The sequence below is a fragment of the Equus caballus genome, chromosome 13, assembly GCF_041296265.1.
Source record: "Equus caballus isolate H_3958 breed thoroughbred chromosome 13, TB-T2T, whole genome shotgun sequence".
In the NCBI taxonomy this organism is placed as follows: domain Eukaryota; kingdom Metazoa; phylum Chordata; class Mammalia; order Perissodactyla; family Equidae; genus Equus; species Equus caballus.
The window spans coordinates 10,106,121-10,133,619 of record NC_091696.1 but is presented as its reverse complement, the minus strand read 5'-3'; the positions used below and the strand labels follow the sequence as shown (position 1 = coordinate 10,133,619).

Sequence of the window (27,499 nt, the reverse complement as noted above, 5' to 3'; positions counted from 1 at the left end):
TGCCGCCCTCACCCCCACCCCCAGGATGCTCACCGGGCTCCTCCTCGGCCGCCCCTCCTCCTCCAGCGCCTGCAGAAAAGGCTCAGCGCCAGCAGCAGCAGCAGCAGCAGCAGCGCTCCGGCCCCGGCCAGGCCCCCGACCAGCGCCCTCCACTGGACGGCCACCTCGCAGCGTGGGCCCAAGAACCAGTGCGTGTCCGTGGAGAAGCAGCTGGAGAGTGGGTCACAGGTCACAGACCCCGCCACCTCCCCAGCCCTGTCAGCTGGCTCAACTGGACCCAGCCAGGGCTGGCAGCGGGGCGGGGCTCCGCACAGGGCGAGTGGGCGGGGCGCGCACGTGTGGGCGGGGCCTCACCGGCACTCAGGACCAGTCTTCTGCACAAAGCACTGGCCCTGGTTACAGTCTATGGCGCCTTCCACGTCTGACGTGCAGTTGGTGACACAGCGGAGCCGATTCTCCTCCTCCAAGGGGAAGTAGTAATCCTCATAGCCCTCGGGAGCGGCCCGACGGCAGATGGCTGTGGGGAGAAGAGGGGGTTGCAGAGAGACTACTCAGGAGCCTGGTTACGGGGACTCTGAAAATGGATGGGGAGGACTCCATTTCTGAGGGTGGGGTGTCGTGGGGTAGACCGTGGGATCCGAAGTGGCCAAGGAAGACCCCCAGGACTCTCACCCTCTCCTCACCCTGCCTGCCAGTGCTCAGGTGGAAGCTGTTAACAGGGCCAGCAAGACATCACTTGCCTCCCCAAAAGGTCTCCCCTTCTCCCCAGAGAATTTCAGCGGGCCGATGTCCCTGGGGAGAGGAGTCATGACCCCCTGGGGCCACTCAGTCCTGTGTCCCTCTCCTCACCTTGTGGGGTCATCTCCGTCCTGGTGTCGTTGTTCACTGTGATGGAGTCAGGCTTAAAACACAAGGCTGGAGGGACAGAGACACAGGTGGAATTGGGGTGGGTCAAGGGGTCCAGGCCAGGGAAGCAGGGCAGGCATGGGGAGGGGCAGACAGGGCTCATCTTCCCCAAATAATCGGGGGTCCTCAGCCATCCTGGAGACCTTGAGCAGAATGTCAGGGGGGTTCTTCCCCAGCACCCAAGTTCTGGCAAACCCCTCCTTAGCCCCATCCTTGACCCAGTTGGCTGTGAACCTGTGCCTCTTCTCCCAACCTGCCAGAGGTACCACAAGGCTGCTACCTGAGCCCAGGAGGCCCCTGTCTGTGCTGGAGTAAGCTGGGATGTTGGCTGTGACCATGACCCCTCCCTCCAGCCCAAGGTCCCCAGCCTTGGCTCACTCTGGTTTTTCTGGCAGCTGTCCACATCCTGGCTGACATTCTGAAGCTCGCCTTTCAGGGCCATCTTCAACGTCTCATAGTTTGTCTCCAGCTGGGAGCTGAAGGGCAACTCCAGCAGGACCACATAGTCCACCACGATGCTGCCATTCCTGAAGGGGTCAAGAAGTTAGGGGCCTTACAGGCCTCCCAGGCCTGGGGCACAGAGGTTCTAGAAGGGCACATCCGGGGCCAACCATAGGTGCTAATGTGTAGAGGGGAAGGGGGCAAAGGCAACGAGTTGGGATCCCTGGCACGTTATTTTCAGAAGGGGCTGCCAGCATCCCTGACGTCGTCAGCCTGGGAAGGCAGGACTAGGAATGATTGGCATTCCTTTGCATTGCCTCAAGCCATTACCAAACCAGGCCCTCCTGGGTTCTCTGCCTCGCTCATGCTGACCCACTCAGCAGACCAGGTGCCAGCCAGAATGAGACCAGCTACAGTCCAGACACCAGACTTCTCTCCAGCCCTCAGGTACCACTTCCCTACATGTTCCATGCAATCTCTCTCCTTCCGACTTGCTTAGAGAGGAGGGGTGGTGCCCTCCTTCAGAGAAATGGCTCCAGAAAGTGATCACTAAAGTCCCCACACTCCCTCCACCCCTCCCTTTATGAAGTCTGATGATTCCAAAAGCAAGGGATGGCTTCTCCAGCCTTTCTTTACGCCCCCTTCCCCCACCTCACTCTGCCTCCACAGCCTCAGAAGGGTCTCCTACCTCAGAGACAGGATCCCCACGTCCTTGAACCCCTGCACCTTTTGGTAAATCTTCTGCATCTGAAATGTGAAAAATTGCTGGCTCACGTCTGAACCTCCAGAGCTGAGGGCAACCAGGGGAGGACCTTTGAGTTCCCTACCCCTTCGCCCTCACCTGACTGCGGAAAGTGTTGCTGAAATCCTTGTAGGCCTTGGAAGTGTTGTCATGGAGATCCGGGGAGAACTCCTGGTCGACAGCCACCTCCATGCCCACTTCAGCGTTCACAGTTTCTGCACACAGCATGCCCTGCTCTGGTCACTTCACCATTCTTCCTGTCTGACGTCACCCCCACCAGCCCGACCTGGAGGCTCCTCCCATGCACCCTCTCCGTGTTCCCGAGGACTGACTGAAGGGGAGGATGGAGAAGTTGGGAATTCTGGGATGACTTGTCCCAAGAAGAGGGAAAGAATGGAAGTCAGGGTGCTCTCGTTGTCTGCCGCAGTGGGAGGCGAATAATGGCCCCCACCGATACCTAGGTCCCTCTCCCCAGAACCTGTGAATATGTTCTGCTAGATACGGGAGGAATCAAGGTTCAGGTGGAATGAAGATTGCTGATCGGCTGACGTTAATTTGGGAAAATTAATGTGGACTATGGGCAAATGAATGTCCACCCAGGTGGACCCAATGTAATCACGAGGGTCCTTAACAGTGGAAGACAGAGGCAAAAAGAGTCAGAATGAGTCAGGTGAAGACATGACTAGAAGAGAAAGGCACAGAGATGCAATGCTGCTGGCTTTGAAGAAGGAGAGAGGGGAGCTTGAGACAAGGAATGTGGGAGGCACCAGAGCCTGGAAAGGGCACAGAAGTGGATTCTTTCCCAGAGACTCCAGAAAGGAGCACAGCCCTGCCGACACCTTGATTTAGCCCAGCAAGACCATGTCAGATTCTAATCTGGAGAACTGTAAGATGAGACATTTGTGTTGTTAGAGTTGCGAAGTTTGTGATAATTTGTGACAGCTGCAATTAAAAAAAATTACAGCTCCAAGCAACACCGACCAGGAATGTGGTCCCAGCCACGCATGAATGTGAGGGTCAAGAGGAGACATGGGGTGGAAGAGTGCATGGGAGCGAAGGCAGGAATGGAGGACTTGGGCATAATGGCGTGGGTGCCTCCACACAGACCACAGGGCTGGGCCCAGGGAGACTCGGTGACACGCAGAACACAGTGCAGAGGGCAGGACCTGATAACTCACCTAAATCCATCTGTTCCACGACAAACTCACAGTGGGTGCCATGGAAGGTGCTGGGACAGATACACCTGAGGCCATCCCATTGACCCTTGTTCTGGCACATGCTGTCCTGGCGCTGACAGTGGTCCCCAGAGAACCCCGGGGGACAGAGGCAGAGCCCCTGAATCCAGGTGCCACCATTCTCACAGGTGCCTGGGCAGAACAGGAAGAAAGGGAAGTTCAGGACAGGGCCTGACCTTGGTGACACAGGAATTGGGCAGGGGAGGGAAGAGAGGGAACAGGTAGACAGGAGGTCCAACCTGGGGGGGTGGTCAGCTGAGTAGTAGTCCAAGTTGTCTGTGGCGACGTAAGGGTGGTAGGAGTCTGAGGGGTAGTTGCCAATGTTCTTGGAGGCTGGGTGGTGAGTGAGGCGCGGCTGGTCAACTTGCTTGAAGGCATCACAGCAATTTGAAAGCTGCTGCTTGGTTTGGTGGTCAGTAGGAGGCTAGTGAAGCCAGGCGTACGTGGCGTGGTTACAGAGTTGGTGCTCATCGAAGTCCCCCTAGGGGGTCTTTGTATGCTTGTTGAAACTGTGTTGACAGGGACAATCCCAGTGCTGATAGAACTAGGAGCATCACTTATGACATTGGTGGGGCCAGGCTCAAGAACTGACGTAGAAGTGTCCATATGTGTAGGAAAGACACTAATCATACTGCTGGATTCAGGAAGGGTGAACTTCTCAGTGGGAGAGGGAAGGACTGATAATGAGACGGTGGGCGTAAAGGTAACTTCACTACTCGGGTCACTCTCCACACGTGGAGAAGTGGAAGAAGCAGGCACTGTTGTAAGTGATATGTGCTGTGGATATGTGGTGGTGGAAGAAGTAAAAATGGTAGGACTAATGGCAGTTTCACTAAGACTAGGGGTGAAAGGAGACGTGGATGTAGAAAACCTTGTAGTAGCAGACACAGACGGATTCGAAAAAGCAGAGAGAAAAGAAGACCTTGGAATTTCTGAACGGGAGAAATGTGCGGATGGAGGAAGACGGCCACTGGTGAGGACTGCAGTTACTCTGCTAGAAGATACAGTAGGAGGTGGAAATATTGTAGATGCTGAAGAAAGCATAACTGTACTAGGAGATGTGGTTATGGCATTTCTGTGCATACTAAAACTAGAGGAAGATTCTGTGGGGGATATGCAAGAAGATATCAGTGATGTTGACGACACGGGTGTTTTCAACAAGTATCTGTAAGAGGTGCCAGATGTGTCAACAAGAGAAGGAGAAGGGGCAGGCAGTCTCATATCGTTGGAAGACACGACGAAGGTGGTCAAGGTGGAGACGGGTCCCGTGGCCGGGGGAGGCGGAGAGGACACAAGCGGGGCGGTGGGTGGCGCGAAGGTGCTGGAGGTCACCGGAGGAGGCGAGGTGGGGGACGGTGGGGAGGAGACGGCATTGGTGTTGGTGGGAGCGAGGGAGGACGTGACGGGGGCAGGAGCAGTGAGGGCTGTCGTGAGAGCCTCTGGAGGCAGGGCGGGGGTAGGAGGCAGTGTGGTTCTCCAGGTGGATGGGGCGTGAGAGGTGGTGTCGGTCGGGCTGCCTGTGTGCGTGGTGGCTGCGGTGGAGGAGGGTGGTCCCGTGGCGGGGGTGGAGGTCGGGTAGGCATGGGTGGGAGTGGGTGGCGGGGTGGATCCCGCGGTTGTGCGCCGGGTGAGGGTGCTGCTTGCAGGCGGGGTGCTGCCCTCTGGGTGCGTGGTGCCGGGAGAGGAGCCTGCGGACGTGGCCGGAATAGTGGTGGAGGGGGACGGAGAAGGGGGGCGAGGGGTGCTGGTGAGCGTGGGCGGCAGAGGGGGCGTCGTGGCAGAGGTGGTGGTGCCACCGGGCGTGGTTTCTGTATGTAGGCTGGCGGGGGATGAAGGGACCGCGTGCGTGGGGGCCGCCGAGGGGCTGGAGGCAGCGAGTGTGGAGGTGAGGTGGGTGGCGGCGGCCAAGGCACCGGTGGTCGGCGCGGAGGTGGGGGTGATGGTGGCCGGTGGTGTGGTCGGGTGGCCTGTACTGACCGCTGAGGACGGGGCGAGGACTGTGGATGCCTGCGCGGTGTGGGAGGTCGGCAGAGGCGGGCTTCCTGCCGATGTGGTGGCGCTGGCTGTGGAGTAGAGGGTGGAGGAAGAGGCCCCGGGCGGGCTGTGTGGTGTTGCAGGGGCGGGCGTGGTGCCCATGCTCGTGGGAGCGGCCGTGGCTGTGTGTGGAGTGGAGGCCGTGGGGGCCGGGGCCGTGACGGAGGGGGCCGGGCTGGAAGTGTCAGCGGGAGCGGTGCTCTCAGAGGTGCTGGCCGGGCTGACAGTGCCAGGGCCAGGGGCAGAGGCAGAGGCAGGGGTGGACGTGGCGTGGGTGGCAGGCAGCGTGGTAAGCGGGGCGGAAGGAGGGGGAGCGAGGGTGGCCAAAGTGGAGACGGGTCCCGTGGCCGGGGGAGGCGGAGAGGACACAAGCGGGGCGGTGGGTGGCGCGAAGGTGCTGGAGGTCACCGGAGGAGGCGAGGTGGGGGACGGTGGGGAGGAGACGGCATTGGTGTTGGTGGGAGCGAGGGAGGACGTGACGGGGGCAGGAGCAGTGAGGGCTGTCGTGAGAGCCTCTGGAGGCAGGGCGGGGGTAGGAGGCAGTGTGGTTCTCCAGGTGGATGGGGCGTGAGAGGTGGTGTCGGTCGGGCTGCCTGTGTGCGTGGTGGCTGCGGTGGAGGAGGGTGGTCCCGTGGCGGGGGTGGAGGTCGGGTAGGCATGGGTGGGAGTGGGTGGCGGGGTGGATCCCGCGGTTGTGCGCCGGGTGAGGGTGCTGCTTGCAGGCGGGGTGCTGCCCTCTGGGTGCGTGGTGCCGGGAGAGGAGCCTGCGGACGTGGCCGGAATAGTGGTGGAGGGGGACGGAGAAGGGGGGCGAGGGGTGCTGGTGAGCGTGGGCGGCAGAGGGGGCGTCGTGGCAGAGGTGGTGGTGCCACCGGGCGTGGTTTCTGTATGTAGGCTGGCGGGGGATGAAGGGACCGCGTGCGTGGGGGCCGCCGAGGGGCTGGAGGCAGCGAGTGTGGAGGTGAGGTGGGTGGCGGCGGCCAAGGCACCGGTGGTCGGCGCGGAGGTGGGGGTGATGGTGGCCGGTGGTGTGGTCGGGTGGCCTGTACTGACCGCTGAGGACGGGGCGAGGACTGTGGATGCCTGCGCGGTGTGGGAGGTCGGCGGAGGCGGGCTTCCTGCCGATGTGGTGGCGCTGGCTGTGGAGTAGAGGGTGGAGGAAGAGGCCCCGGGCGGGCTGTGTGGTGTTGCAGGGGCGGGCGTGGTGCCCATGCTCGTGGGAGCGGCCGTGGCTGTGTGTGGAGTGGAGGCCGTGGGGGCCGGGGCCGTGACGGAGGGGGCCGGGCTGGAAGTGTCAGCGGGAGCGGTGCTCTCAGAGGTGCTGGCCGGGCTGACAGTGCCAGGGCCAGGGGCAGAGGCAGAGGCAGAGGCAGAGGCAGAGGCAGGGGTGGACGTGGCGTGGGTGGCAGGCAGCGTGGTAAGCGGGGCGGAAGGAGGGGGAGCGAGGGTGGCCAAAGTGGAGACGGGTCCCGTGGCCGGGGGAGGCGGAGAGGACACAAGCGGGGCGGTGGGTGGCGCGAAGGTGCTGGAGGTCACCGGAGGAGGCGAGGTGGGGGACGGTGGGGAGGAGACGGCATTGGTGTTGGTGGGAGCGAGGGAGGACGTGACGGGGGCAGGAGCAGTGAGGGCTGTCGTGAGAGCCTCTGGAGGCAGGGCGGGGGTAGGAGGCAGTGTGGTTCTCCAGGTGGATGGGGCGTGAGAGGTGGTGTCGGTCGGGCTGCCTGTGTGCGTGGTGGCTGCGGTGGAGGAGGGTGGTCCCGTGGCGGGGGTGGAGGTCGGGTAGGCATGGGTGGGAGTGGGTGGCGGGGTGGATCCCGCGGTTGTGCGCCGGGTGAGGGTGCTGCTTGCAGGCGGGGTGCTGCCCTCTGGGTGCGTGGTGCCGGGAGAGGAGCCTGCGGACGTGGCCGGAATAGTGGTGGAGGGGGACGGAGAAGGGGGGCGAGGGGTGCTGGTGAGCGTGGGCGGCAGAGGGGGCGTCGTGGCAGAGGTGGTGGTGCCACCGGGCGTGGTTTCTGTATGTAGGCTGGCGGGGGATGAAGGGACCGCGTGCGTGGGGGCCGCCGAGGGGCTGGAGGCAGCGAGTGTGGAGGTGAGGTGGGTGGCGGCGGCCAAGGCACCGGTGGTCGGCGCGGAGGTGGGGGTGATGGTGGCCGGTGGTGTGGTCGGGTGGCCTGTACTGACCGCTGAGGACGGGGCGAGGACTGTGGATGCCTGCGCGGTGTGGGAGGTCGGCGGAGGCGGGCTTCCTGCCGATGTGGTGGCGCTGGCTGTGGAGTAGAGGGTGGAGGAAGAGGCCCCGGGCGGGCTGTGTGGTGTTGCAGGGGCGGGCGTGGTGCCCATGCTCGTGGGAGCGGCCGTGGCTGTGTGTGGAGTGGAGGCCGTGGGGGCCGGGGCCGTGACGGAGGGGGCCGGGCTGGAAGTGTCAGCGGGAGCGGTGCTCTCAGAGGTGCTGGCCGGGCTGACAGTGCCAGGGCCAGGGGCAGAGGCAGAGGCAGAGGCAGAGGCAGAGGCAGGGGTGGACGTGGCGTGGGTGGCAGGCAGCGTGGTAAGCGGGGCGGAAGGAGGGGGAGCGAGGGTGGCCAAAGTGGAGACGGGTCCCGTGGCCGGGGGAGGCGGAGAGGACACAAGCGGGGCGGTGGGTGGCGCGAAGGTGCTGGAGGTCACCGGAGGAGGCGAGGTGGGGGACGGTGGGGAGGAGACGGCATTGGTGTTGGTGGGAGCGAGGGAGGACGTGACGGGGGCAGGAGCAGTGAGGGCTGTCGTGAGAGCCTCTGGAGGCAGGGCGGGGGTAGGAGGCAGTGTGGTTCTCCAGGTGGATGGGGCGTGAGAGGTGGTGTCGGTCGGGCTGCCTGTGTGCGTGGTGGCTGCGGTGGAGGAGGGTGGTCCCGTGGCGGGGGTGGAGGTCGGGTAGGCATGGGTGGGAGTGGGTGGCGGGGTGGATCCCGCGGTTGTGCGCCGGGTGAGGGTGCTGCTTGCAGGCGGGGTGCTGCCCTCTGGGTGCGTGGTGCCGGGAGAGGAGCCTGCGGACGTGGCCGGAATAGTGGTGGAGGGGGACGGAGAAGGGGGGCGAGGGGTGCTGGTGAGCGTGGGCGGCAGAGGGGGCGTCGTGGCAGAGGTGGTGGTGCCACCGGGCGTGGTTTCTGTATGTAGGCTGGCGGGGGATGAAGGGACCGCGTGCGTGGGGGCCGCCGAGGGGCTGGAGGCAGCGAGTGTGGAGGTGAGGTGGGTGGCGGCGGCCAAGGCACCGGTGGTCGGCGCGGAGGTGGGGGTGATGGTGGCCGGTGGTGTGGTCGGGTGGCCTGTACTGACCGCTGAGGACGGGGCGAGGACTGTGGATGCCTGCGCGGTGTGGGAGGTCGGCGGAGGCGGGCTTCCTGCCGATGTGGTGGCGCTGGCTGTGGAGTAGAGGGTGGAGGAAGAGGCCCCGGGCGGGCTGTGTGGTGTTGCAGGGGCGGGCGTGGTGCCCATGCTCGTGGGAGCGGCCGTGGCTGTGTGTGGAGTGGAGGCCGTGGGGGCCGGGGCCGTGACGGAGGGGGCCGGGCTGGAAGTGTCAGCGGGAGCGGTGCTCTCAGAGGTGCTGGCCGGGCTGACAGTGCCAGGGCCAGGGGCAGAGGCAGAGGCAGAGGCAGAGGCAGAGGCAGGGGTGGACGTGGCGTGGGTGGCAGGCAGCGTGGTAAGCGGGGCGGAAGGAGGGGGAGCGAGGGTGGCCAAAGTGGAGACGGGTCCCGTGGCCGGGGGAGGCGGAGAGGACACAAGCGGGGCGGTGGGTGGCGCGAAGGTGCTGGAGGTCACCGGAGGAGGCGAGGTGGGGGACGGTGGGGAGGAGACGGCATTGGTGTTGGTGGGAGCGAGGGAGGACGTGACGGGGGCAGGAGCAGTGAGGGCTGTCGTGAGAGCCTCTGGAGGCAGGGCGGGGGTAGGAGGCAGTGTGGTTCTCCAGGTGGATGGGGCGTGAGAGGTGGTGTCGGTCGGGCTGCCTGTGTGCGTGGTGGCTGCGGTGGAGGAGGGTGGTCCCGTGGCGGGGGTGGAGGTCGGGTAGGCATGGGTGGGAGTGGGTGGCGGGGTGGATCCCGCGGTTGTGCGCCGGGTGAGGGTGCTGCTTGCAGGCGGGGTGCTGCCCTCTGGGTGCGTGGTGCCGGGAGAGGAGCCTGCGGACGTGGCCGGAATAGTGGTGGAGGGGGACGGAGAAGGGGGGCGAGGGGTGCTGGTGAGCGTGGGCGGCAGAGGGGGCGTCGTGGCAGAGGTGGTGGTGCCACCGGGCGTGGTTTCTGTATGTAGGCTGGCGGGGGATGAAGGGACCGCGTGCGTGGGGGCCGCCGAGGGGCTGGAGGCAGCGAGTGTGGAGGTGAGGTGGGTGGCGGCGGCCAAGGCACCGGTGGTCGGCGCGGAGGTGGGGGTGATGGTGGCCGGTGGTGTGGTCGGGTGGCCTGTACTGACCGCTGAGGACGGGGCGAGGACTGTGGATGCCTGCGCGGTGTGGGAGGTCGGCGGAGGCGGGCTTCCTGCCGATGTGGTGGCGCTGGCTGTGGAGTAGAGGGTGGAGGAAGAGGCCCCGGGCGGGCTGTGTGGTGTTGCAGGGGCGGGCGTGGTGCCCATGCTCGTGGGAGCGGCCGTGGCTGTGTGTGGAGTGGAGGCCGTGGGGGCCGGGGCCGTGACGGAGGGGGCCGGGCTGGAAGTGTCAGCGGGAGCGGTGCTCTCAGAGGTGCTGGCCGGGCTGACAGTGCCAGGGCCAGGGGCAGAGGCAGAGGCAGAGGCAGAGGCAGAGGCAGGGGTGGACGTGGCGTGGGTGGCAGGCAGCGTGGTAAGCGGGGCGGAAGGAGGGGGAGCGAGGGTGGCCAAAGTGGAGACGGGTCCCGTGGCCGGGGGAGGCGGAGAGGACACAAGCGGGGCGGTGGGTGGCGCGAAGGTGCTGGAGGTCACCGGAGGAGGCGAGGTGGGGGACGGTGGGGAGGAGACGGCATTGGTGTTGGTGGGAGCGAGGGAGGACGTGACGGGGGCAGGAGCAGTGAGGGCTGTCGTGAGAGCCTCTGGAGGCAGGGCGGGGGTAGGAGGCAGTGTGGTTCTCCAGGTGGATGGGGCGTGAGAGGTGGTGTCGGTCGGGCTGCCTGTGTGCGTGGTGGCTGCGGTGGAGGAGGGTGGTCCCGTGGCGGGGGTGGAGGTCGGGTAGGCATGGGCGGGAGTGGGTGGCGGGGTGGATCCCGCGGTTGTGCGCCGGGTGAGGGTGCTGCTTGCAGGCGGGGTGCTGCCCTCTGGGTGCGTGGTGCCGGGAGAGGAGCCTGCGGACGTGGCCGGAATAGTGGTGGAGGGGGACGGAGAAGGGGGGCGAGGGGTGCTGGTGAGCGTGGGCGGCAGAGGGGGCGTCGTGGCAGAGGTGGTGGTGCCACCGGGCGTGGTTTCTGTATGTAGGCTGGCGGGGGATGAAGGGACCGCGTGCGTGGGGGCCGCCGAGGGGCTGGAGGCAGCGAGTGTGGAGGTGAGGTGGGTGGCGGCGGCCAAGGCACCGGTGGTCGGCGCGGAGGTGGGGGTGATGGTGGCCGGTGGTGTGGTCGGGTGGCCTGTACTGACCGCTGAGGACGGGGCGAGGACTGTGGATGCCTGCGCGGTGTGGGAGGTCGGCGGAGGCGGGCTTCCTGCCGATGTGGTGGCGCTGGCTGTGGAGTAGAGGGTGGAGGAAGAGGCCCCGGGCGGGCTGTGTGGTGTTGCAGGGGCGGGCGTGGTGCCCATGCTCGTGGGAGCGGCCGTGGCTGTGTGTGGAGTGGAGGCCGTGGGGGCCGGGGCCGTGACGGAGGGGGCCGGGCTGGAAGTGTCAGCGGGAGCGGTGCTCTCAGAGGTGCTGGCCGGGCTGACAGTGCCAGGGCCAGGGGCAGAGGCAGAGGCAGGGGTGGACGTGGCGTGGGTGGCAGGCAGCGTGGTAAGCGGGGCGGAAGGAGGGGGAGCGAGGGTGGCCAAAGTGGAGACGGGTCCCGTGGCCGGGGGAGGCGGAGAGGACACAAGCGGGGCGGTGGGTGGCGCGAAGGTGCTGGAGGTCACCGGAGGAGGCGAGGTGGGGGACGGTGGGGAGGAGACGGCATTGGTGTTGGTGGGAGCGAGGGAGGACGTGACGGGGGCAGGAGCAGTGAGGGCTGTCGTGAGAGCCTCTGGAGGCAGGGCGGGGGTAGGAGGCAGTGTGGTTCTCCAGGTGGATGGGGCGTGAGAGGTGGTGTCGGTCGGGCTGCCTGTGTGCGTGGTGGCTGCGGTGGAGGAGGGTGGTCCCGTGGCGGGGGTGGAGGTCGGGTAGGCATGGGTGGGAGTGGGTGGCGGGGTGGATCCCGCGGTTGTGCGCCGGGTGAGGGTGCTGCTTGCAGGCGGGGTGCTGCCCTCTGGGTGCGTGGTGCCGGGAGAGGAGCCTGCGGACGTGGCCGGAATAGTGGTGGAGGGGGACGGAGAAGGGGGGCGAGGGGTGCTGGTGAGCGTGGGCGGCAGAGGGGGCGTCGTGGCAGAGGTGGTGGTGCCACCGGGCGTGGTTTCTGTATGTAGGCTGGCGGGGGATGAAGGGACCGCGTGCGTGGGGGCCGCCGAGGGGCTGGAGGCAGCGAGTGTGGAGGTGAGGTGGGTGGCGGCGGCCAAGGCACCGGTGGTCGGCGCGGAGGTGGGGGTGATGGTGGCCGGTGGTGTGGTCGGGTGGCCTGTACTGACCGCTGAGGACGGGGCGAGGACTGTGGATGCCTGCGCGGTGTGGGAGGTCGGCGGAGGCGGGCTTCCTGCCGATGTGGTGGCGCTGGCTGTGGAGTAGAGGGTGGAGGAAGAGGCCCCGGGCGGGCTGTGTGGTGTTGCAGGGGCGGGCGTGGTGCCCATGCTCGTGGGAGCGGCCGTGGCTGTGTGTGGAGTGGAGGCCGTGGGGGCCGGGGCCGTGACGGAGGGGGCCGGGCTGGAAGTGTCAGCGGGAGCGGTGCTCTCAGAGGTGCTGGCCGGGCTGACAGTGCCAGGGCCAGGGGCAGAGGCAGAGGCAGAGGCAGAGGCAGAGGCAGGGGTGGACGTGGCGTGGGTGGCAGGCAGCGTGGTAAGCGGGGCGGAAGGAGGGGGAGCGAGGGTGGCCAAAGTGGAGACGGGTCCCGTGGCCGGGGGAGGCGGAGAGGACACAAGCGGGGCGGTGGGTGGCGCGAAGGTGCTGGAGGTCACCGGAGGAGGCGAGGTGGGGGACGGTGGGGAGGAGACGGCATTGGTGTTGGTGGGAGCGAGGGAGGACGTGACGGGGGCAGGAGCAGTGAGGGCTGTCGTGAGAGCCTCTGGAGGCAGGGCGGGGGTAGGAGGCAGTGTGGTTCTCCAGGTGGATGGGGCGTGAGAGGTGGTGTCGGTCGGGCTGCCTGTGTGCGTGGTGGCTGCGGTGGAGGAGGGTGGTCCCGTGGCGGGGGTGGAGGTCGGGTAGGCATGGGTGGGAGTGGGTGGCGGGGTGGATCCCGCGGTTGTGCGCCGGGTGAGGGTGCTGCTTGCAGGCGGGGTGCTGCCCTCTGGGTGCGTGGTGCCGGGAGAGGAGCCTGCGGACGTGGCCGGAATAGTGGTGGAGGGGGACGGAGAAGGGGGGCGAGGGGTGCTGGTGAGCGTGGGCGGCAGAGGGGGCGTCGTGGCAGAGGTGGTGGTGCCACCGGGCGTGGTTTCTGTATGTAGGCTGGCGGGGGATGAAGGGACCGCGTGCGTGGGGGCCGCCGAGGGGCTGGAGGCAGCGAGTGTGGAGGTGAGGTGGGTGGCGGCGGCCAAGGCACCGGTGGTCGGCGCGGAGGTGGGGGTGATGGTGGCCGGTGGTGTGGTCGGGTGGCCTGTACTGACCGCTGAGGACGGGGCGAGGACTGTGGATGCCTGCGCGGTGTGGGAGGTCGGCGGAGGCGGGCTTCCTGCCGATGTGGTGGCGCTGGCTGTGGAGTAGAGGGTGGAGGAAGAGGCCCCGGGCGGGCTGTGTGGTGTTGCAGGGGCGGGCGTGGTGCCCATGCTCGTGGGAGCGGCCGTGGCTGTGTGTGGAGTGGAGGCCGTGGGGGCCGGGGCCGTGACGGAGGGGGCCGGGCTGGAAGTGTCAGCGGGAGCGGTGCTCTCAGAGGTGCTGGCCGGGCTGACAGTGCCAGGGCCAGGGGCAGAGGCAGAGGCAGAGGCAGAGGCAGAGGCAGGGGTGGACGTGGCGTGGGTGGCAGGCAGCGTGGTAAGCGGGGCGGAAGGAGGGGGAGCGAGGGTGGCCAAAGTGGAGACGGGTCCCGTGGCCGGGGGAGGCGGAGAGGACACAAGCGGGGCGGTGGGTGGCGCGAAGGTGCTGGAGGTCACCGGAGGAGGCGAGGTGGGGGACGGTGGGGAGGAGACGGCATTGGTGTTGGTGGGAGCGAGGGAGGACGTGACGGGGGCAGGAGCAGTGAGGGCTGTCGTGAGAGCCTCTGGAGGCAGGGCGGGGGTAGGAGGCAGTGTGGTTCTCCAGGTGGATGGGGCGTGAGAGGTGGTGTCGGTCGGGCTGCCTGTGTGCGTGGTGGCTGCGGTGGAGGAGGGTGGTCCCGTGGCGGGGGTGGAGGTCGGGTAGGCATGGGTGGGAGTGGGTGGCGGGGTGGATCCCGCGGTTGTGCGCCGGGTGAGGGTGCTGCTTGCAGGCGGGGTGCTGCCCTCTGGGTGCGTGGTGCCGGGAGAGGAGCCTGCGGACGTGGCCGGAATAGTGGTGGAGGGGGACGGAGAAGGGGGGCGAGGGGTGCTGGTGAGCGTGGGCGGCAGAGGGGGCGTCGTGGCAGAGGTGGTGGTGCCACCGGGCGTGGTTTCTGTATGTAGGCTGGCGGGGGATGAAGGGACCGCGTGCGTGGGGGCCGCCGAGGGGCTGGAGGCAGCGAGTGTGGAGGTGAGGTGGGTGGCGGCGGCCAAGGCACCGGTGGTCGGCGCGGAGGTGGGGGTGATGGTGGCCGGTGGTGTGGTCGGGTGGCCTGTACTGACCGCTGAGGACGGGGCGAGGACTGTGGATGCCTGCGCGGTGTGGGAGGTCGGCGGAGGCGGGCTTCCTGCCGATGTGGTGGCGCTGGCTGTGGAGTAGAGGGTGGAGGAAGAGGCCCCGGGCGGGCTGTGTGGTGTTGCAGGGGCGGGCGTGGTGCCCATGCTCGTGGGAGCGGCCGTGGCTGTGTGTGGAGTGGAGGCCGTGGGGGCCGGGGCCGTGACGGAGGGGGCCGGGCTGGAAGTGTCAGCGGGAGCGGTGCTCTCAGAGGTGCTGGCCGGGCTGACAGTGCCAGGGCCAGGGGCAGAGGCAGAGGCAGGGGTGGACGTGGCGTGGGTGGCAGGCAGCGTGGTAAGCGGGGCGGAAGGAGGGGGAGCGAGGGTGGCCAAAGTGGAGACGGGTCCCGTGGCCGGGGGAGGCGGAGAGGACACAAGCGGGGCGGTGGGTGGCGCGAAGGTGCTGGAGGTCACCGGAGGAGGCGAGGTGGGGGACGGTGGGGAGGAGACGGCATTGGTGTTGGTGGGAGCGAGGGAGGACGTGACGGGGGCAGGAGCAGTGAGGGCTGTCGTGAGAGCCTCTGGAGGCAGGGCGGGGGTAGGAGGCAGTGTGGTTCTCCAGGTGGATGGGGCGTGAGAGGTGGTGTCGGTCGGGCTGCCTGTGTGCGTGGTGGCTGCGGTGGAGGAGGGTGGTCCCGTGGCGGGGGTGGAGGTCGGGTAGGCATGGGTGGGAGTGGGTGGCGGGGTGGATCCCGCGGTTGTGCGCCGGGTGAGGGTGCTGCTTGCAGGCGGGGTGCTGCCCTCTGGGTGCGTGGTGCCGGGAGAGGAGCCTGCGGACGTGGCCGGAATAGTGGTGGAGGGGGACGGAGAAGGGGGGCGAGGGGTGCTGGTGAGCGTGGGCGGCAGAGGGGGCGTCGTGGCAGAGGTGGTGGTGCCACCGGGCGTGGTTTCTGTATGTAGGCTGGCGGGGGATGAAGGGACCGCGTGCGTGGGGGCCGCCGAGGGGCTGGAGGCAGCGAGTGTGGAGGTGAGGTGGGTGGCGGCGGCCAAGGCACCGGTGGTCGGCGCGGAGGTGGGGGTGATGGTGGCCGGTGGTGTGGTCGGGTGGCCTGTACTGACCGCTGAGGACGGGGCGAGGACTGTGGATGCCTGCGCGGTGTGGGAGGTCGGCGGAGGCGGGCTTCCTGCCGATGTGGTGGCGCTGGCTGTGGAGTAGAGGGTGGAGGAAGAGGCCCCGGGCGGGCTGTGTGGTGTTGCAGGGGCGGGCGTGGTGCCCATGCTCGTGGGAGCGGCCGTGGCTGTGTGTGGAGTGGAGGCCGTGGGGGCCGGGGCCGTGACGGAGGGGGCCGGGCTGGAAGTGTCAGCGGGAGCGGTGCTCTCAGAGGTGCTGGCCGGGCTGACAGTGCCAGGGCCAGGGGCAGAGGCAGAGGCAGAGGCAGAGGCAGAGGCAGGGGTGGACGTGGCGTGGGTGGCAGGCAGCGTGGTAAGCGGGGCGGAAGGAGGGGGAGCGAGGGTGGCCAAAGTGGAGACGGGTCCCGTGGCCGGGGGAGGCGGAGAGGACACAAGCGGGGCGGTGGGTGGCGCGAAGGTGCTGGAGGTCACCGGAGGAGGCGAGGTGGGGGACGGTGGGGAGGAGACGGCATTGGTGTTGGTGGGAGCGAGGGAGGACGTGACGGGGGCAGGAGCAGTGAGGGCTGTCGTGAGAGCCTCTGGAGGCAGGGCGGGGGTAGGAGGCAGTGTGGTTCTCCAGGTGGATGGGGCGTGAGAGGTGGTGTCGGTCGGGCTGCCTGTGTGCGTGGTGGCTGCGGTGGAGGAGGGTGGTCCCGTGGCGGGGGTGGAGGTCGGGTAGGCATGGGCGGGAGTGGGTGGCGGGGTGGATCCCGCGGTTGTGCGCCGGGTGAGGGTGCTGCTTGCAGGCGGGGTGCTGCCCTCTGGGTGCGTGGTGCCGGGAGAGGAGCCTGCGGACGTGGCCGGAATAGTGGTGGAGGGGGACGGAGAAGGGGGGCGAGGGGTGCTGGTGAGCGTGGGCGGCAGAGGGGGCGTCGTGGCAGAGGTGGTGGTGCCACCGGGCGTGGTTTCTGTATGTAGGCTGGCGGGGGATGAAGGGACCGCGTGCGTGGGGGCCGCCGAGGGGCTGGAGGCAGCGAGTGTGGAGGTGAGGTGGGTGGCGGCGGCCAAGGCACCGGTGGTCGGCGCGGAGGTGGGGGTGATGGTGGCCGGTGGTGTGGTCGGGTGGCCTGTACTGACCGCTGAGGACGGGGCGAGGACTGTGGATGCCTGCGCGGTGTGGGAGGTCGGCGGAGGCGGGCTTCCTGCCGATGTGGTGGCGCTGGCTGTGGAGTAGAGGGTGGAGGAAGAGGCCCCGGGCGGGCTGTGTGGTGTTGCAGGGGCGGGCGTGGTGCCCATGCTCGTGGGAGCGGCCGTGGCTGTGTGTGGAGTGGAGGCCGTGGGGGCCGGGGCCGTGACGGAGGGGGCCGGGCTGGAAGTGTCAGCGGGAGCGGTGCTCTCAGAGGTGCTGGCCGGGCTGACAGTGCCAGGGCCAGGGGCAGAGGCAGAGGCAGGGGTGGACGTGGCGTGGGTGGCAGGCAGCGTGGTAAGCGGGGCGGAAGGAGGGGGAGCGAGGGTGGCCAAAGTGGAGACGGGTCCCGTGGCCGGGGGAGGCGGAGAGGACACAAGCGGGGCGGTGGGTGGCGCGAAGGTGCTGGAGGTCACCGGAGGAGGCGAGGTGGGGGACGGTGGGGAGGAGACGGCATTGGTGTTGGTGGGAGCGAGGGAGGACGTGACGGGGGCAGGAGCAGTGAGGGCTGTCGTGAGAGCCTCTGGAGGCAGGGCGGGGGTAGGAGGCAGTGTGGTTCTCCAGGTGGATGGGGCGTGAGAGGTGGTGTCGGTCGGGCTGCCTGTGTGCGTGGTGGCTGCGGTGGAGGAGGGTGGTCCCGTGGCGGGGGTGGAGGTCGGGTAGGCATGGGTGGGAGTGGGTGGCGGGGTGGATCCCGCGGTTGTGCGCCGGGTGAGGGTGCTGCTTGCAGGCGGGGTGCTGCCCTCTGGGTGCGTGGTGCCGGGAGAGGAGCCTGCGGACGTGGCCGGAATAGTGGTGGAGGGGGACGGAGAAGGGGGGCGAGGGGTGCTGGTGAGCGTGGGCGGCAGAGGGGGCGTCGTGGCAGAGGTGGTGGTGCCACCGGGCGTGGTTTCTGTATGTAGGCTGGCGGGGGATGAAGGGACCGCGTGCGTGGGGGCCGCCGAGGGGCTGGAGGCAGCGAGTGTGGAGGTGAGGTGGGTGGCGGCGGCCAAGGCACCGGTGGTCGGCGCGGAGGTGGGGGTGATGGTGGCCGGTGGTGTGGTCGGGTGGCCTGTACTGACCGCTGAGGACGGGGCGAGGACTGTGGATGCCTGCGCGGTGTGGGAGGTCGGCGGAGGCGGGCTTCCTGCCGATGTGGTGGCGCTGGCTGTGGAGTAGAGGGTGGAGGAAGAGGCCCCGGGCGGGCTGTGTGGTGTTGCAGGGGCGGGCGTGGTGCCCATGCTCGTGGGAGCGGCCGTGGCTGTGTGTGGAGTGGAGGCCGTGGGGGCCGGGGCCGTGACGGAGGGGGCCGGGCTGGAAGTGTCAGCGGGAGCGGTGCTCTCAGAGGTGCTGGCCGGGCTGACAGTGCCAGGGCCAGGGGCAGAGGCAGAGGCAGAGGCAGAGGCAGGGGTGGACGTGGCGTGGGTGGCAGGCAGCGTGGTAAGCGGGGCGGAAGGAGGGGGAGCGAGGGTGGCCAAAGTGGAGACGGGTCCCGTGGCCGGGGGAGGCGGAGAGGACACAAGCGGGGCGGTGGGTGGCGCGAAGGTGCTGGAGGTCACCGGAGGAGGCGAGGTGGGGGACGGTGGGGAGGAGACGGCATTGGTGTTGGTGGGAGCGAGGGAGGACGTGACGGGGGCAGGAGCAGTGAGGGCTGTCGTGAGAGCCTCTGGAGGCAGGGCGGGGGTAGGAGGCAGTGTGGTTCTCCAGGTGGATGGGGCGTGAGAGGTGGTGTCGGTCGGGCTGCCTGTGTGCGTGGTGGCTGCGGTGGAGGAGGGTGGTCCCGTGGCGGGGGTGGAGGTCGGGTAGGCATGGGTGGGAGTGGGTGGCGGGGTGGATCCCGCGGTTGTGCGCCGGGTGAGGGTGCTGCTTGCAGGCGGGGTGCTGCCCTCTGGGTGCGTGGTGCTGGGAGAGGAGCCTGCGGACGTGGCCGGAATAGTGGTGGAGGGGGACGGAGAAGGGGGGCGAGGGGTGCTGGTGAGCGTGGGCGGCAGAGGGGGCGTCGTGGCAGAGGTGGTGGTGCCACCGGGCGTGGTTTCTGTATGTAGGCTGGCGGGGGATGAAGGGACCGCGTGCGTGGGGGCCGCCGAGGGGCTGGAGGCAGCGAGTGTGGAGGTGAGGTGGGTGGCGGCGGCCAAGGCACCGGTGGTCGGCGCGGAGGTGGGGGTGATGGTGGCCGGTGGTGTGGTCGGGTGGCCTGTACTGACCGCTGAGGACGGGGCGAGGACTGTGGATGCCTGCGCGGTGTGGGAGGTCGGCGGAGGCGGGCTTCCTGCCGATGTGGTGGCGCTGGCTGTGGAGTAGAGGGTGGAGGAAGAGGCCCCGGGCGGGCTGTGTGGTGTTGCAGGGGCGGGCGTGGTGCCCATGCTCGTGGGAGCGGCCGTGGCTGTGTGTGGAGTGGAGGCCGTGGGGGCCGGGGCCGTGACGGAGGGGGCCGGGCTGGAAGTGTCAGCGGGAGCGGTGCTCTCAGAGGTGCTGGCCGGGCTGACAGTGCCAGGGCCAGGGGCAGAGGCAGAGGCAGAGGCAGAGGCAGGGGTGGACGTGGCGTGGGTGGCAGGCAGCGTGGTAAGCGGGGCGGAAGGAGGGGGAGCGAGGGTGGCCAAAGTGGAGACGGGTCCCGTGGCCGGGGGAGGCGGAGAGGACACAAGCGGGGCGGTGGGTGGCGCGAAGGTGCTGGAGGTCACCGGAGGAGGCGAGGTGGGGGACGGTGGGGAGGAGACGGCATTGGTGTTGGTGGGAGCGAGGGAGGACGTGACGGGGGCAGGAGCAGTGAGGGCTGTCGTGAGAGCCTCTGGAGGCAGGGCGGGGGTAGGAGGCAGTGTGGTTCTCCAGGTGGATGGGGCGTGAGAGGTGGTGTCGGTCGGGCTGCCTGTGTGCGTGCTGGCTGCGGTGGAGGAGGGTGGTCCCGTGGCGGGGGTGGAGGTCGGGTAGGCATGGGCGGGAGTGGGTGGCGGGGTGGATCCCGCGGTTGTGCGCCGGGTGAGGGTGCTGCTTGCAGGCGGGGTGCTGCCCTCTGGGTGCGTGGTGCCGGGAGAGGAGCCTGCGGACGTGGCCGGAATAGTGGTGGAGGGGGACGGAGAAGGGGGGCGAGGGGTGCTGGTGAGCGTGGGCGGCAGAGGGGGCGTCGTGGCAGAGGTGGTGGTGCCACCGGGCGTGGTTTCTGTATGTAGGCTGGCGGGGGATGAAGGGACCGCGTGCGTGGGGGCCGCCGAGGGGCTGGAGGCAGCGAGTGTGGAGGTGAGGTGGGTGGCGGCGGCCAAGGCACCGGTGGTCGGCGCGGAGGTGGGGGTGATGGTGGCCGGTGGTGTGGTCGGGTGGCCTGTACTGACCGCTGAGGACGGGGCGAGGACTGTGGATGCCTGCGCGGTGTGGGAGGTCGGCGGAGGCGGGCTTCCTGCCGATGTGGTGGCGCTGGCTGTGGAGTAGAGGGTGGAGGAAGAGGCCCCGGGCGGGCTGTGTGGTGTTGCAGGGGCGGGCGTGGTGCCCATGCTCGTGGGAGCGGCCGTGGCTGTGTGTGGAGTGGAGGCCGTGGGGGCCGGGGCCGTGACGGAGGGGGCCGGGCTGGAAGTGTCAGCGGGAGCGGTGCTCTCAGAGGTGCTGGCCGGGCTGACAGTGCCAGGGCCAGGGGCAGAGGCAGAGGCAGGGGTGGACGTGGCGTGGGTGGCAGGCAGCGTGGTAAGCGGGGCGGAAGGAGGGGGAGCGAGGGTGGCCAAAGTGGAGACGGGTCCCGTGGCCGGGGGAGGCGGAGAGGACACAAGCGGGGCGGTGGGTGGCGCGAAGGTGCTGGAGGTCACCGGAGGAGGCGAGGTGGGGGACGGTGGGGAGGAGACGGCATTGGTGTTGGTGGGAGCGAGGGAGGACGTGACGGGGGCAGGAGCAGTGAGGGCTGTCGTGAGAGCCTCTGGAGGCAGGGCGGGGGTAGGAGGCAGTGTGGTTCTCCAGGTGGATGGGGCGTGAGAGGTGGTGTCGGTCGGGCTGCCTGTGTGCGTGGTGGCTGCGGTGGAGGAGGGTGGTCCCGTGGCGGGGGTGGAGGTCGGGTAGGCATGGGTGGGAGTGGGTGGCGGGGTGGATCCCGCGGTTGTGCGCCGGGTGAGGGTGCTGCTTGCAGGCGGGGTGCTGCCCTCTGGGTGCGTGGTGCCGGGAGAGGAGCCTGCGGACGTGGCCGGAATAGTGGTGGAGGGGGACGGAGAAGGGGGGCGAGGGGTGCTGGTGAGCGTGGGCGGCAGAGGGGGCGTCGTGGCAGAGGTGGTGGTGCCACCGGGCGTGGTTTCTGTATGTAGGCTGGCGGGGGATGAAGGGACCGCGTGCGTGGGGGCCGCCGAGGGGCTGGAGGCAGCGAGTGTGGAGGTGAGGTGGGTGGCGGCGGCCAAGGCACCGGTGGTCGGCGCGGAGGTGGGGGTGATGGTGGCCGGTGGTGTGGTCGGGTGGCCTGTACTGACCGCTGAGGACGGGGCGAGGACTGTGGATGCCTGCGCGGTGTGGGAGGTCGGCGGAGGCGGGCTTCCTGCCGATGTGGTGGCGCTGGCTGTGGAGTAGAGGGTGGAGGAAGAGGCCCCGGGCGGGCTGTGTGGTGTTGCAGGGGCGGGCGTGGTGCCCATGCTCGTGGGAGCGGCCGTGGCTGTGTGTGGAGTGGAGGCCGTGGGGGCCGGGGCCGTGACGGAGGGGGCCGGGCTGGAAGTGTCAGCGGGAGCGGTGCTCTCAGAGGTGCTGGCCGGGCTGACAGTGCCAGGGCCAGGGGCAGAGGCAGAGGCAGAGGCAGAGGCAGAGGCAGGGGTGGACGTGGCGTGGGTGGCAGGCAGCGTGGTAAGCGGGGCGGAAGGAGGGGGAGCGAGGGTGGCCAAAGTGGAGACGGGTCCCGTGGCCGGGGGAGGCGGAGAGGACACAAGCGGGGCGGTGGGTGGCGCGAAGGTGCTGGAGGTCACCGGAGGAGGCGAGGTGGGGGACGGTGGGGAGGAGACGGCATTGGTGTTGGTGGGAGCGAGGGAGGACGTGACGGGGGCAGGAGCAGTGAGGGCTGTCGTGAGAGCCTCTGGAGGCAGGGCGGGGGTAGGAGGCAGTGTGGTTCTCCAGGTGGATGGGGCGTGAGAGGTGGTGTCGGTCGGGCTGCCTGTGTGCGTGGTGGCTGCGGTGGAGGAGGGTGGTCCCGTGGCGGGGGTGGAGGTCGGGTAGGCATGGGTGGGAGTGGGTGGCGGGGTGGATCCCGCGGTTGTGCGCCGGGTGAGGGTGCTGCTTGCAGGCGGGGTGCTGCCCTCTGGGTGCGTGGTGCCGGGAGAGGAGCCTGCGGACGTGGCCGGAATAGTGGTGGAGGGGGACGGAGAAGGGGGGCGAGGGGTGCTGGTGAGCGTGGGCGGCAGAGGGGGCGTCGTGGCAGAGGTGGTGGTGCCACCGGGCGTGGTTTCTGTATGTAGGCTGGCGGGGGATGAAGGGACCGCGTGCGTGGGGGCCGCCGAGGGGCTGGAGGCAGCGAGTGTGGAGGTGAGGTGGGTGGCGGCGGCCAAGGCACCGGTGGTCGGCGCGGAGGTGGGGGTGATGGTGGCCGGTGGTGTGGTCGGGTGGCCTGTACTGACCGCTGAGGACGGGGCGAGGACTGTGGATGCCTGCGCGGTGTGGGAGGTCGGCGGAGGCGGGCTTCCTGCCGATGTGGTGGCGCTGGCTGTGGAGTAGAGGGTGGAGGAAGAGGCCCCGGGCGGGCTGTGTGGTGTTGCAGGGGCGGGCGTGGTGCCCATGCTCGTGGGAGCGGCCGTGGCTGTGTGTGGAGTGGAGGCCGTGGGGGCCGGGGCCGTGACGGAGGGGGCCGGGCTGGAAGTGTCAGCGGGAGCGGTGCTCTCAGAGGTGCTGGCCGGGCTGACAGTGCCAGGGCCAGGGGCAGAGGCAGAGGCAGAGGCAGAGGCAGAGGCAGGGGTGGACGTGGCGTGGGTGGCAGGCAGCGTGGTAAGCGGGGCGGAAGGAGGGGGAGCGAGGGTGGCCAAAGTGGAGACGGGTCCCGTGGCCGGGGGAGGCGGAGAGGACACAAGCGGGGCGGTGGGTGGCGCGAAGGTGCTGGAGGTCACCGGAGGAGGCGAGGTGGGGGACGGTGGGGAGGAGACGGCATTGGTGTTGGTGGGAGCGAGGGAGGACGTGACGGGGGCAGGAGCAGTGAGGGCTGTCGTGAGAGCCTCTGGAGGCAGGGCGGGGGTAGGAGGCAGTGTGGTTCTCCAGGTGGATGGGGCGTGAGAGGTGGTGTCGGTCGGGCTGCCTGTGTGCGTGGTGGCTGCGGTGGAGGAGGGTGGTCCCGTGGCGGGGGTGGAGGTCGGGTAGGCATGGGTGGGAGTGGGTGGCGGGGTGGATCCCGCGGTTGTGCGCCGGGTGAGGGTGCTGCTTGCAGGCGGGGTGCTGCCCTCTGGGTGCGTGGTGCCGGGAGAGGAGCCTGCGGACGTGGCCGGAATAGTGGTGGAGGGGGACGGAGAAGGGGGGCGAGGGGTGCTGGTGAGCGTGGGCGGCAGAGGGGGCGTCGTGGCAGAGGTGGTGGTGCCACCGGGCGTGGTTTCTGTATGTAGGCTGGCGGGGGATGAAGGGACCGCGTGCGTGGGGGCCGCCGAGGGGCTGGAGGCAGCGAGTGTGGAGGTGAGGTGGGTGGCGGCGGCCAAGGCACCGGTGGTCGGCGCGGAGGTGGGGGTGATGGTGGCCGGTGGTGTGGTCGGGTGGCCTGTACTGACCGCTGAGGACGGGGCGAGGACTGTGGATGCCTGCGCGGTGTGGGAGGTCGGCGGAGGCGGGCTTCCTGCCGATGTGGTGGCGCTGGCTGTGGAGTAGAGGGTGGAGGAAGAGGCCCCGGGCGGGCTGTGTGGTGTTGCAGGGGCGGGCGTGGTGCCCATGCTCGTGGGAGCGGCCGTGGCTGTGTGTGGAGTGGAGGCCGTGGGGGCCGGGGCCGTGACGGAGGGGGCCGGGCTGGAAGTGTCAGCGGGAGCGGTGCTCTCAGAGGTGCTGGCCGGGCTGACAGTGCCAGGGCCAGGGGCAGAGGCAGAGGCAGAGGCAGAGGCAGAGGCAGGGGTGGACGTGGCGTGGGTGGCAGGCAGCGTGGTAAGCGGGGCGGAAGGAGGGGGAGCGAGGGTGGCCAAAGTGGAGACGGGTCCCGTGGCCGGGGGAGGCGGAGAGGACACAAGCGGGGCGGTGGGTGGCGCGAAGGTGCTGGAGGTCACCGGAGGAGGCGAGGTGGGGGACGGTGGGGAGGAGACGGCATTGGTGTTGGTGGGAGCGAGGGAGGACGTGACGGGGGCAGGAGCAGTGAGGGCTGTCGTGAGAGCCTCTGGAGGCAGGGCGGGGGTAGGAGGCAGTGTGGTTCTCCAGGTGGATGGGGCGTGAGAGGTGGTGTCGGTCGGGCTGCCTGTGTGCGTGGTGGCTGCGGTGGAGGAGGGTGGTCCCGTGGCGGGGGTGGAGGTCGGGTAGGCATGGGCGGGAGTGGGTGGCGGGGTGGATCCCGCGGTTGTGCGCCGGGTGAGGGTGCTGCTTGCAGGCGGGGTGCTGCCCTCTGGGTGCGTGGTGCCGGGAGAGGAGCCTGCGGACGTGGCCGGAATAGTGGTGGAGGGGGACGGAGAAGGGGGGCGAGGGGTGCTGGTGAGCGTGGGCGGCAGAGGGGGCGTCGTGGCAGAGGTGGTGGTGCCACCGGGCGTGGTTTCTGTATGTAGGCTGGCGGGGGATGAAGGGACCGCGTGCGTGGGGGCCGCCGAGGGGCTGGAGGCAGCGAGTGTGGAGGTGAGGTGGGTGGCGGCGGCCAAGGCACCGGTGGTCGGCGCGGAGGTGGGGGTGATGGTGGCCGGTGGTGTGGTCGGGTGGCCTGTACTGACCGCTGAGGACGGGGCGAGGACTGTGGATGCCTGCGCGGTGTGGGAGGTCGGCGGAGGCGGGCTTCCTGCCGATGTGGTGGCGCTGGCTGTGGAGTAGAGGGTGGAGGAAGAGGCCCCGGGCGGGCTGTGTGGTGTTGCAGGGGCGGGCGTGGTGCCCATGCTCGTGGGAGCGGCCGTGGCTGTGTGTGGAGTGGAGGCCGTGGGGGCCGGGGCCGTGACGGAGGGGGCCGGGCTGGAAGTGTCAGCGGGAGCGGTGCTCTCAGAGGTGCTGGCCGGGCTGACAGTGCCAGGGCCAGGGGCAGAGGCAGAGGCAGAGGCAGAGGCAGAGGCAGGGGTGGACGTGGCGTGGGTGGCAGGCAGCGTGGTAAGCGGGGCGGAAGGAGGGGGAGCGAGGGTGGCCAAAGTGGAGACGGGTCCCGTGGCCGGGGGAGGCGGAGAGGACACAAGCGGGGCGGTGGGTGGCGCGAAGGTGCTGGAGGTCACCGGAGGAGGCGAGGTGGGGGACGGTGGGGAGGAGACGGCATTGGTGTTGGTGGGAGCGAGGGAGGACGTGACGGGGGCAGGAGCAGTGAGGGCTGTCGTGAGAGCCTCTGGAGGCAGGGCGGGGGTAGGAGGCAGTGTGGTTCTCCAGGTGGATGGGGCGTGAGAGGTGGTGTCGGTCGGGCTGCCTGTGTGCGTGGTGGCTGCGGTGGAGGAGGGTGGTCCCGTGGCGGGGGTGGAGGTCGGGTAGGCATGGGTGGGAGTGGGTGGCGGGGTGGATCCCGCGGTTGTGCGCCGGGTGAGGGTGCTGCTTGCAGGCGGGGTGCTGCCCTCTGGGTGCGTGGTGCCGGGAGAGGAGCCTGCGGACGTGGCCGGAATAGTGGTGGAGGGGGACGGAGAAGGGGGGCGAGGGGTGCTGGTGAGCGTGGGCGGCAGAGGGGGCGTCGTGGCAGAGGTGGTGGTGCCACCGGGCGTGGTTTCTGTATGTAGGCTGGCGGGGGATGAAGGGACCGCGTGCGTGGGGGCCGCCGAGGGGCTGGAGGCAGCGAGCGTGGAGGTGAGGTGGGTGGCGGCGGCCAAGGCACCGGTGGTCGGCGCGGAGGTGGGGGTGATGGTGGCCGGTGGTGTGGTCGGGTGGCCTGTACTGACCGCTGAGGACGGGGCGAGGACTGTGGATGCCTGCGCGGTGTGGGAGGTCGGCGGAGGCGGGCTTCCTGCCGATGTGGTGGCGCTGGCTGTGGAGTAGAGGGTGGAGGAAGAGGCCCCGGGCGGGCTGTGTGGTGTTGCAGGGGCGGGCGTGGTGCCCATGCTCGTGGGAGCGGCCGTGGCTGTGTGTGGAGTGGAGGCCGTGGGGGCCGGGGCCGTGACGGAGGGGGCCGGGCTGGAAGTGTCAGCGGGAGCGGTGCTCTCAGAGGTGCTGGCCGGGCTGACAGTGCCAGGGCCAGGGGCAGAGGCAGAGGCAGAGGCAGAGGCAGAGGCAGGGGTGGACGTGGCGTGGGTGGCAGGCAGCGTGGTAAGCGGGGCGGAAGGAGGGGGAGCGAGGGTGGCCAAAGTGGAGACGGGTCCCGTGGCCGGGGGAGGCGGAGAGGACACAAGCGGGGCGGTGGGTGGCGCGAAGGTGCTGGAGGTCACCGGAGGAGGCGAGGTGGGGGACGGTGGGGAGGAGACGGCATTGGTGTTGGTGGGAGCGAGGGAGGACGTGACGGGGGCAGGAGCAGTGAGGGCTGTCGTGAGAGCCTCTGGAGGCAGGGCGGGGGTAGGAGGCAGTGTGGTTCTCCAGGTGGATGGGGCGTGAGAGGTGGTGTCGGTCGGGCTGCCTGTGTGCGTGGTGGCTGCGGTGGAGGAGGGTGGTCCCGTGGCGGGGGTGGAGGTCGGGTAGGCATGGGTGGGAGTGGGTGGCGGGGTGGATCCCGCGGTTGTGCGCCGGGTGAGGGTGCTGCTTGCAGGCGGGGTGCTGCCCTCTGGGTGCGTGGTGCCGGGAGAGGAGCCTGCGGACGTGGCCGGAATAGTGGTGGAGGGGGACGGAGAAGGGGGTCGAGGGGTGCTGGTGAGCGTGGGCGGCAGAGGGGGCGTCGTGGCAGAGGTGGTGGTGCCACCGGGCGTGGTTTCTGTATGTAGGCTGGCGGGGGATGAAGGGACCGCGTGCGTGGGGGCCGCCGAGGGGCTGGAGGCAGCGAGTGTGGAGGTGAGGTGGGTGGCGGCGGCCAAGGCACCGGTGGTCGGCGCGGAGGTGGGGGTGATGGTGGCCGGTGGTGTGGTCGGGTGGCCTGTACTGACCGCTGAGGACGGGGCGAGGACTGTGGATGCCTGCGCGGTGTGGGAGGTCGGCGGAGGCGGGCTTCCTGCCGATGTGGTGGCGCTGGCTGTGGAGTAGAGGGTGGAGGAAGAGGCCCCGGGCGGGCTGTGTGGTGTTGCAGGGGCGGGCGTGGTGCCCATGCTCGTGGGAGCGGCCGTGGCTGTGTGTGGAGTGGAGGCCGTGGGGGCCGGGGCCGTGACGGAGGGGGCCGGGCTGGAAGTGTCAGCGGGAGCGGTGCTCTCAGAGGTGCTGGCCGGGCTGACAGTGCCAGGGCCAGGGGCAGAGGCAGAGGCAGAGGCAGAGGCAGAGGCAGGGGTGGACGTGGCGTGGGTGGCAGGCAGCGTGGTAAGCGGGGCGGAAGGAGGGGGAGCGAGGGTGGCCAAAGTGGAGACGGGTCCCGTGGCCGGGGGAGGCGGAGAGGACACAAGCGGGGCGGTGGGTGGCGCGAAGGTGCTGGAGGTCACCGGAGGAGGCGAGGTGGGGGACGGTGGGGAGGAGACGGCATTGGTGTTGGTGGGAGCGAGGGAGGACGTGACGGGGGCAGGAGCAGTGAGGGCTGTCGTGAGAGCCTCTGGAGGCAGGGCGGGGGTAGGAGGCAGTGTGGTTCTCCAGGTGGATGGGGCGTGAGAGGTGGTGTCGGTCGGGCTGCCTGTGTGCGTGGTGGCTGCGGTGGAGGAGGGTGGTCCCGTGGCGGGGGTGGAGGTCGGGTAGGCATGGGTGGGAGTGGGTGGCGGGGTGGATCCCGCGGTTGTGCGCCGGGTGAGGGTGCTGCTTGCAGGCGGGGTGCTGCCCTCTGGGTGCGTGGTGCCGGGAGAGGAGCCTGCGGACGTGGCCGGAATAGTGGTGGAG

The 27,499-nt window shown here is 69.3% G+C and overlaps 1 protein-coding gene across 1 annotated transcript in view; it reads right to left on the bottom strand.

Moving 5' to 3' along the window:
- LOC100630790 (mucin-3B) overlaps positions 1 to 27,499 on the bottom strand; it is a 97,078-nt gene that overhangs the window by 1,813 nt on the left and 67,766 nt on the right. The window contains exons 4-11 of the mRNA XM_070232571.1: positions 3,564 to 27,470; positions 3,268 to 3,456; positions 2,189 to 2,304; positions 2,036 to 2,094; positions 1,285 to 1,433; positions 850 to 915; positions 355 to 517; positions 34 to 210 (exon numbers count right to left, since the gene is read on the bottom strand). Of these exons, the coding sequence (XP_070088672.1) occupies positions 34 to 210; positions 355 to 517; positions 850 to 915; positions 1,285 to 1,433; positions 2,036 to 2,094; positions 2,189 to 2,304; positions 3,268 to 3,456; positions 3,564 to 27,470 (24,826 nt within the window). The remainder of the gene's footprint in view (positions 1 to 33; positions 211 to 354; positions 518 to 849; positions 916 to 1,284; positions 1,434 to 2,035; positions 2,095 to 2,188; positions 2,305 to 3,267; positions 3,457 to 3,563; positions 27,471 to 27,499) is intronic.